Source organism: Penaeus vannamei, chromosome 36 (genome assembly GCF_042767895.1).
Source record: "Penaeus vannamei isolate JL-2024 chromosome 36, ASM4276789v1, whole genome shotgun sequence".
Lineage (NCBI taxonomy): Eukaryota > Metazoa > Arthropoda > Malacostraca > Decapoda > Penaeidae > Penaeus > Penaeus vannamei.
The window spans coordinates 556,707-566,830 of NC_091584.1; the positions used below are offsets into that span (position 1 = coordinate 556,707).

The 10,124-nt window shown below is 41.7% G+C and overlaps 1 protein-coding gene across 1 annotated transcript in view; it reads right to left on the minus strand.

Annotated features, from left to right (window-relative positions):
* The window catches only part of LOC113807689 (cytochrome P450 2L1), a 10,304-nt gene extending 1,070 nt beyond the window's left edge, over positions 1-9,234 (minus strand). The window contains exons 1-9 of the mRNA XM_027359006.2: positions 9,092-9,234; positions 6,207-6,306; positions 5,218-5,351; positions 4,411-4,629; positions 3,918-4,117; positions 2,817-2,931; positions 1,452-1,632; positions 616-733; positions 99-243 (exon numbers count right to left, since the gene is read on the minus strand). Coding sequence (XP_027214807.2) covers positions 99-243; positions 616-733; positions 1,452-1,632; positions 2,817-2,931; positions 3,918-4,117; positions 4,411-4,629; positions 5,218-5,351; positions 6,207-6,306; positions 9,092-9,176 — 1,297 coding nt within the window. The 5' untranslated portion in view covers positions 9,177-9,234. The remainder of the gene's footprint in view (positions 1-98; positions 244-615; positions 734-1,451; positions 1,633-2,816; positions 2,932-3,917; positions 4,118-4,410; positions 4,630-5,217; positions 5,352-6,206; positions 6,307-9,091) is intronic.
* Positions 9,235-10,124: the final 890 nt, after the last annotated feature.

A 10,124-nucleotide genomic window follows, 5' to 3' on the forward strand; every position in this document is an offset into this window, starting at 1 on the left:
TGTGTGTGTGTGTGTGTTTTTGTGTGTGTGTGTGTGTGTCCGTGTATCTGTGCGCGCGCGTGTGTGTGTGTGTGTGTGATCTTGACTCGACCCCTTACCAAGACCAAACGGCAGGAAGCCCTCCTTCTTGGCGAGGACCTTCCCTTCGGCGTCGAGGAAGTGCTCGGGGTAGAACTCGAAAGGCTTCTCCCAGTAGGCGGAGTCCGAGTGGCAGCCCTCTTGGAGTCCTGCCAGAACGGCGCCCTGAGGAAGGGGTGCGTCGGGTCAGGTAGGTTAGGGTCATTTGAACATTTGTCAGTCTTTTTTTTTTTTTTTTTTTGTACATATCGTCTAGAATCTTATTTTCTAAAAATAATATTTTTATTTTTATTTTTATTTCATTATTATTGTTATTATTATCATCATCATCTGTCATTACTACCATTAATATAATCACTATTATCATTATCACTATTATCATTATCACTATTATCATTATCATAATCATTATCATTATAACTATTACCACCTTCATTATTATCACTATTATTATCACTATTATCATTATTATAAACATTATTATAACTATTACCACTATCATAATTATCATCATCATCATCATTTCTTTCAGATCACCTTGGGTATAGTGAATCCTTCGAACTGCGTCTCTTTGGCACAGCTGTGGAGGACCCCCAGGCGCACGAGGGACGCCAGGCGGTGGACTTCGAGTGTGACAGCTTCGAGGTACGGCAGGCTGAGGATAGAGGTCATTTACCGTTCGGTTAGTACGGAGAAATGGAATTAAGAGCCGATGATATCAATAATTTGGTAGAGGTCATTTACCGTTCGGTTAGTACGGAGAAATGGAATTAAGACCCGGTGTTATCGTTTGGATTGGCATCTCTTTGGGTCCGTGGATGTCGTCCTCGTCTATTTAAGGATTTTGTTAATACTTATTTTCGTCGATTTTTGTTTTCGTCAAGAAAGCTTTTAAGGCGGTATTCACGAAGCGTGTCAGAAATAGCGGAAAAGTGGGGAAAAAGTTCCGTTTTTTAACGTAAACAGAGAAGCGAAATATTAAAATAAGGTACTTGACAGGTTACATGAGTTTTCTGTTCAGTAGCTCAATCATGAGGTCGCATGGGCAGCTCACTAATGAATTAAATGCAGTATTAACGTAAGATATTTAGCGAAATGCGTGTGTATTTTGCTTTTTACATGTTGCCATATACAAAATACATTTTTCTAACCTTTCGATTATCTCAAATAAATGGAATGTAATTAATACGAGTATTTCATATGCCTCATTATTCTCGCTAATCGAGGTCTACCGATTAGGAAAAGAGATGGAAAAGATGAAACATAAACAATCTATTTTTCCAGAAAGAATAAAAGTTTCTCGCCAGAATGATCCCGAAACTAGACCCAACGCCTCGACAAGTGAAACCAACCCATCTATTGACACCCAGTACCTGTTCTTCTGCTGAATGGAAGGAGGGACGTCCCTGGGAACCACGGAGTCGATCTCCTTCTGCGCCTTGGCCTGCACTTCGGGGTACTTGGCCAGGTAGTGGATGGCCCAGCGAATGGTGGAGGACACGGTCTCGCTGCCGGCCACGAACAGGTCGCTCAGGCAGAACAGCAAATCTTCAACTGAGAGAGGAGGAAGGTTATAAAAGATAGAGAGAGGGAGAGGAAGACAGAGAGGCAGAGCGAGGGAGGAAGGAGAGAGAGAGAAACCGAAAGAGAGAGAGGGAGAGAAACAGACAGACAGACAGACAGAGGGAAAGCGAAAGAGGGGTGCAGAGAGGGAATGGGGGATGTGTGTGTGTATATATATATATATATATATATATATATATATATATATATATATATATATATATATATATATGTGTGTGTGTGTGTGTGTGTGTGTGTGTGTGTGTGTGTGTGTGTGTGTGTGCGTGTGTGTGTGTGTGTCTGTGTGTGTGTGTGTGTAGAGAGAGAGAGAGAGAGAGAGACTGACTGACTGACAGAGAGACAGACAGACAGAAAGACACAGATAAACAGGCATATAGAATGACGCATACATTAAAGTGTCACAATACAAGTTATAGATTTATACATATACATTGCATTTGTAGCCAGTCCTTCGGGATTTACTCGGACATTGAAGTCATCAAAATTTGCATAATAATGATGATAAAGGAAAATAATAAACTATATTTTATATTTTGTACGTATAAGATTTCAAGCAGTAAATTATGATATAATTTGCCAGGCGGCGCAAAATTTCGTATGAATGATGTGTTCTCTTCTCCCATATTCAATGATAACATAAACACTGAATCTGAAAGAACCTTTTTATCTCCAAGAATAAAAATGCATTCATTATCGGGATTTGAACAATTTGAGATGAACTAATTCCTTTTGCTCATCATTTCATTCTTGTAAACAGTAATCAAACAGAAAAAGAATCTCATCTTCAGTTTCTCCATTTTCTTATTATACATACTGTGAGTTATAAAAGCGTCCCGTTACTATTCTTAAGATTGAGATGCTCTTCAAGTACAACGCCTAGATATTCCTATTTGGAGTTGTACGCGTGTCATATTTTCACCGAGATCTCCGAATCTGAATATGAAATTACATTGAGGTTTCTGTCTCTTTCTTCTTCCTTATACACTCAGGGAGAGAGAAAGAAACAGACTGACAGAAACAGAAATAAACAGGCAAACATAGAGAGAGAGAAATACAATAACCCAAACTTGACATCATCAAACTATTACCCTCCTGCCACACGCCCCCAGAAACCCGGAAAAGAACCAAGCGAACCAAACAGCAAAGGATCTCACTGCTCATGGTGGACTCGGGGTCGTCCTTCCGGGCCTCCATCTCCAGCAGGTAGGCGTCGATGTAGTCCCGGGGATTCTCGGGGTCGAGCGTCGCCTGGTGCTCCTGCACGTGCTTCTGCTCGGGGAGGAGGCTCATGTCCGCAAGGTATTATGTGCATATGTATATATATATATATATATATATATATATATATATATATATATATATATATATATATATATATATATATATATATATGTGTGTGTGTGTGTGTGTGTGTGTGTGTGTGTGTGTGTGTGTGTGTGTGTGTGTGTGTGTGTGTGTGTGTGTGTGTGTGTGTGTGCGTGTATGTGTGTGGAATTCATGATGAACAGATTGCAACAGGAACAACGAAGGGGAGGGCAAGAAAACACACGAATATGCCGAAGGCCTTTTCGCTATTGCCTTCGGCATGTTCGTGTGTTTTCTTGCCCTTCCCTTCGGTGTATGTGTGTGTGTGTGTGTGATAAGTAGCGCACTATATTAATAAATTTTCGAAGGTACTATTTAGGCTTTAATAATAATGTATCTGTGCATATATATCTTTTTACTATTTTAACCAGCTATTCATCAATGTCAAAGAAATCAGACAATATTTCCCACTAATCAGCACAAACCCTGTTGTTTACTAGATGAAATTCTTATGGGAATATATCAGACAATTTTTGTCCAAATAGGACCTCTAAATATCAGCTTAGATATTCATAAATAAAAAGTTTAGTCTTTACATTCCATTCGCGTTTCTACTGAGGATATTTTCATAACGTTTTTGTTTCAGCTTCAGTTTCAGTCTGTTCGTATTTTATCAATGACTATGAATCCTGCCATATGTTATATCTCGTCATGTCTAAATAATATAACTATCTTATCGATGTGTAATTATCTGTACGGACCTCCCTATATTACTCTATGTGTAACTAGCAGTCAATATAGTTACCAAAAAAGCCCTATATCTACCTCCCATTACCTTAAATGATCTATATTCATAACTTCCTCCCAAGTTCTCCCCACAAAACAAACAAAGAAAGAGAAAAACGCTAAAAATGGCGATAAAAGCAAAGACCAGAAGAGCATCAGCTGACCTTCATGCGTTCGCTGATCACTTCTATGTAGTCGGGCAGATGGGCGATCCCGACCCACCTCTTGACAAAGTGGGGCACGATGGGTATGAGCCAGGGCATGAAATCGAACCACACCACCGTGTCTTGGAACTCTTCGAAGGACAAGTTGATGAGTTTGTTGACTTCCTGGATCTCTGGGTCGTCCACGTTATGGCGTCGACCTGGGAGGGAGAGAGAGAGAGAGAGAGAGAGAGAGAGAGAGAGAGAGAGAGAGAGAGAGAGAGAGAGAGAGAGAGAGAGAGAGAGAGAGAGAGAGAGAGAGAGAGAGAGAGAGAGAGAGAGAGATGGCATGTCTGTTTAAACCAGGGGTTCTCTGCATGGGGGCCACGGGGCACTAAATGGGCGACCATGAAGCATGAAAATTTGGTGTTTGTTCAGACATGGAGTGAACGTGAAAAGTAAAATCAATAAATTATCAATTAATAAAAACGAAAATCAAGAATCTCTGCCTTACTCGCAACCATCTGCCAGATGACGTTGAGGACCGCCACGTTGATGGACCAGGGGAGCGGCCCCGGGCGGCCCGCGTGCCTCGCGAAGTCCTCCACCAGGCACACGGCCTCGTGCTGGATGGCCTCTTCCAGGCGGGTCTTGCCCATGCCCAGGTCCCGCAGGTGGCGCAGGGCGAAGCGGCGGTTGTTCTGCCAGAGGAGGCCCTCGGTGTTGATGAGGCCTTCGAAATAGGTGGATAAATTACCAAATAGAGAGAGAGATAAATGAATGAAAGTATAAACAATTAATTATCAGATACAGACATGGATGAATGAATGGAAGAATAAACGATGAATTATTAAATAAGATGAATATAAAATGGGTATACAAAAAATAAGGAATAATAGATAGATCGATGAATGAATAATTATATGAACGATACATAATCGAGAAATTGATTCATAAACGAAAAGATAAGTTCTCGTTATGAGGACCTAATCCCTTCCTTCAACCTTTAAATAGTACGCAACATATTCTGATCCCAAGTACCCTTTCTCTCTCTCTCTCTCTCTCTCCCTCTCTCTCTCTCTCTCTCTCTCTCTCTCTCTCTCTCTCTCTCTCTCTCTCTCTCTCTCTCTCTCTCTCTCTCTCTCTCTCTCTCTCTCTCTCTCTCTCTCTCTCTCTCTCTCTCTCTCTCTCTCTCTCTCTCTCTCTCTCTCTCTCTCTCTCTCTCTCTCTCTCAATTTGTGTGTGTGTGTGTGTGTGTATGTATCTATCGATCTACCTATCTATCTTTCTATCGTCTTAATCCCAGGGACACCGAGCTTACCGGTCCTGGTGAACTTATTGAAGTGTCCGGCGCTGAAGAAGTCCGTCCTGTCTGCGAACTCCATCTTGGCGAAGGCGGCCTTGATGGTCCTGTAGTCGCAGAAGAAGATGAAGATGCGGCTGCCGATTCGCCAGCTGGGGGGAGGGGGGGGAGAAGGGGGAAGGGAGGGCTGGTTAGGCGTCGCTTCGGTTTGGTGGAAGGTTAGAGGAAGGTCTGCTGTATTTCAAGGTCTATATAAGTATTTATATAGACCTTGGCAAGAGGGAAGGTCTGTTGTATTTGATGTATTGGGTATAACACCTACAGGAAAGGTCTGGTGTATTTGATGTATTGAGCGTAAGTGCAAAAAACGATTGTTTAGTGTGATTAAAAGAAATATCTCTTTAATTTCAAAAATAGTAGTCATACTTTGGGAATCCGCTTGTATGTGGGCCCATACTTAATGACCGAAGGATTCTAAATTGATAAAATGTATTAGTGAAATCCCTTAAAAATCTCTATGTTTATGTTTTATACATTAGCCATTCGCTTGGAAAATTTTAGCATTCCTAAATATTTATCGTTCAAGTATGCCACAAGTAAAAGAAGTACCGTTCCATTTTTAAATAGATTTTCACAGTCTAGATATACTGAAATGTCAATAGATACTTTTGGCATCTGTCCTTTTTCTTCTTTTTTTTTCTCTCTCTCTTCTTCTTCTTTTATTCTATTCTATTTTCTTGTGATCATTATCACCTTAACCTCCCCTTCCTTTTTTCGCCATTTGCCCTTATTCAAGACTGTCAAGTCTTCCCTTCGATGTTCTTACGCCCAAAAAATTCCTTACTCGAGATTGTAAAAGTTTCCCTGACATGTTCTTACGCCCAAAAAGTCCTTACTCGAGATTGTAAAAGCTTCCTGACATGTTCTTAAGCCCAAAAAGTTCTTACTTGAGACAGCAAAGGCTTCCTAACATGTTCTTACACCCAGAAGAGTCCAGTCTTACTCACGACACGATGTTCCCGAACTTCTTCCTGAGTTCCACCACCTGCTCGCTGACGGAGACCTGGCTGGCGGGGAATTTCCCAATTAAGGGAAGGCCCCACGGTCCTGCGGGGGGGAAGGATGGATCTGAGTGGGTGGGTGAGTGAGTGAATGAGTTAGTGGGTGGGTGGCTGAGTGAATGAGTTAGTGGGTGGGTAAGTGTGAGTGAATGAGTTAGTGGGTAGGTGGGTGAGTGAATGGGTAGGTGGGTGGGTGGGTGAGTGAATCAGTTAGTGGGTGGGTGGGTGAGTGAATGAGTGAGTGATTGATTGAATGAGTGAATGAGTTAGTGGGTGGGTGGGTGAGTGAGTGAATGAGTTAGTGGGTGAGTGAGTGAATGAGTTAGTGGGTGGGTGTGTGGGTGAGTGAATGAGTTAGTGGGTGAGTGAGTTAGTGGGTGGGTGGGTGGGAGAGTGAATGAGTTAGTGGGTGGGTGGCTGAGTGAATGAGTTAGTGGGTGAGTGAGTTAGTGGGTGGGTGGGTGGGTGAGTGAATGAGTTAGTGGGTGGGTGGGTGGGTGAGTGAATGAGTTAGTGGGTAGGTGGGTGAGTGAATGGGTAGGTGGGTGGGTGGGTGGGTGAGTGGGTGGATGAGTGAATGAGTGAGTGATTAGATGAATGAGTGAAAGAGTGAGTGAATGAATGAATGAATGAATGAGTGGATGGGTAGGTGCGTGGGTGAGTGAGTGAATGAGTTAGTGGGTGGGTGAGTGAATGAGTGGATGGGTAGGTGGATGGGTGAGTGAGTGAATGAGTTAGTGGGTGGGTGGGTGAGTGAGTGAATGAGTTAGTGGGTGGGTGGTTGAGTGAATGAGTTAGTGGGTGGGTGAGTGAGTGAGTTAGTGGGTGGGTGGGTGAGTGAATGAGTTAGTGGGTGGGTGGGTGGGTGAGTTAGTGAGTGTTCGCTCAGAGTCCACTTCGCTGACAAAAAATAAACCGAATTTTACTCAACAATACAAATGTGTGTACATTTGTGTGTGTGTGGGTGCAGGTGTGTGTGTGTATGTGTTTGTGTGTGTGTGTGCGTATGTGTGTGTGTGTGTGTATGCGTGTGTGTATGTGTGTGTGGTGTGCGTGTGCATGTGTATGCGTGTGTGTGTGTGTGTGTGTGGGTGGGTGTATGTGTGTGTTTGTGTGTGTGTGTCTGTATATGTGTGTGGGTGTGGGTGTGTATGTGGTGTATGTGTGTATGTGTATGTGTGTGTGTATGTGTGTGTGTGTGCGTGCGTGTGTGAGTGTGTGTATGTGTATGTGTGTGGTGTATGTGTGTTTGTGTGTGTGGGTGCGTGTGTGTGGGTGTGTATGAGTGTGTGCATGTGTTTGTGTGTATATGTGTGTGTGTGTGTGTGTGTATGTGTGTGTGTGTGTGTGTGTGTGTGTATGTATGTATGTGTGTGTGTGTGTGAGTGTGTTTATGAGTGTGTGTGTGTGTGCGTGTGTGTGTGTGTGGGTGTATGAGTGCGTATATGCCTTCAACCCCGAATGGGTCTGCGTGCCCTCATCTCCCGCTGTCCGGTTTCAACCGGCGCCACCCGGGCCACGCTGCCAGACGTATGAAGTAGTCATCCCTAGTCATGATTTTAAGGACATGCTTTTATGTGTGTATTTATGTATTTATGTATGTATGTATAAATTTACGTATGTATGTTCTGTACGTATGTGTGTATATGTTTGGGTTTGTATACGTATATATATATATATATATATATATATATATATATATATATATATATATATATATATATATATATATAAACATGCCTACATACATTCATAGATATATATATAAATATATATATCTATAGAAACACACACACATACAAATATATATATAGATAGATAGATAGATAGATAGATAGATAGATAGATAGATAGATAGATAGATATAGATATAGATATACTGATATATACACGTATGTGTGTGGTCGTAAATACATGGGTGATAATGGCAGAAAGGCGACAAAACTGAAATAGTCAAGACAAGAATTACGAATAAAAGTCTCCCCTCTCCCTTCCATTCCCTTTTTCTCGCTCTTTTCCCCCTTCTAATCGCACATATATCTATAATAATATGTATATCTATAATACATATAATACATAATACATATATCTATCTATCTATCTATCTATCTATCTATCTATCTATCTATCTATCTATATATATATATATATATATATATATATATATATGTGTGTGTGTGTGTGTGTGTGTGTGTGTGTGTGTGTGTGTGTGTGTGTGTGTGTGTGTGTGTGTGTGTGTGTGTGTGTTGCTGAAGAACAAGAGCAACTGGTAACATGACAACATTTAATCGGATAACAAATAGCTGAATCACAATCGGTATGTTTCTGATACCACATCAATCACTGTTGATCCTGTTGCAGTCTTTATCAACATCTTTCCCAATTTTGATATCTTATGATGCTTAAGGAGAAATCTGACTTCAGAAAGATTTCTTTTATTCATTTTTTTACATGTCTTATTGTAATATATTTGTATTCCACTAATGAATATCTTCCAGGTTTTAATCACCCTCTTCACTAAGCCGTCATTCTTATCTTTACAATCACTTATTATTGATATGAGCGTTCTCTTGATGATAGTTTTTTCATGATCAATTCTAGTGCTATAACTACAACTATCATTATCATCACAGTTCCTATTACAACCATTTCTTATCACTGACAAAACTCCATCTTCCCTTTTCAGGATTTTACTCCCTTCACTACGAAGACTTCCGCCTATCCTTCTACCACAGCACCGCGCCCATTATCGAAGTCCATTATCGCATGGGCGTACGTCTTATTCTTATCCTTATCCCCTTGGTTCTTACTGGTGCCTTCGTGACACTCACCCGGCGGGAGGTTCTTCGGCCTCCTGTTGGCGTAAGAGAAGGCCAGTATAAGCAGGAGGATCCCCAGCAGCGCCTCCGTCAGCATGGTTGGTGTCTGCGTGGTCTACTGCGTTGCTTGGGGACCGAGAGAGACACTGGAGAAATTTGACTTGCAAAAAAGAAAATAATAATAATAGATAGTGAGAGGGGGAAAAACAACTTTCTTTTTTGTTTGTTTGTTTGATAGTGTATTATTTTTCGGAAACAAAATAATCGTTTGATTTAGCTTTCGCTTTACATGCTGAGATCATGTAAACTAAAGCATAAATCGAGGGAATGTGTTTATAGTCACGCAGTTTCGGCCGTTGGCATGTGGCATCAGTGCCACAAGGGATGGCAGATTAATGATGCAAGTACCTCTCTCTATCACTCTCTCTCTCTCTCTCTCTCTCTCTCTCTCTCTCTCTCTCTCTGTCTCTCTCTCTCTCTCTCTCTCTCTCTCTCCTCTCTCCTCTCTCTCCTCTCTCTCTCTCTCTCTCTCTCTCTCTCCTCTCTCCTCTCTCTCTCTCTCTCTCTCTCTCTCTCCCTCTCCCCTCCCCTCTCCCTCTCCCTCTCCCTCTCCCTCTCCCTCTCCCTCTCCCTCTCCCTCTCCCTCTCCCTCTCCCTCTCCCTCTCCCTCTCCCTCTCCCTCTCCCTCTCCCTCTCCCTCTCCCTCTCCCTCTCTCTCTCTTTCTATTCGTCTTTATTGCCATAGGTGACAAAGAAGAAGGAAGCCACCAAGAAAGAAAATTTGGCGCTGCTGTGAACTCAGTGATTTATGGAAAAATAGAAAACAAAAGATGACCAGCGCAAGTGGCTTTCTACACAATGCTTTCTTTTCCCTTCGTTGCTTAGTGAAAGTGGAAATTTATTTATATTGTTTTTCTTTTTTCTCTTTATTCGTTACAGTATTCTACTCTGTTCAGACATACATGATATAATGAGAGTGATTAAAATATTAATGATCAGGATGATAACAATAATGATACCAACAATAATGGTAGTGATGGCAATA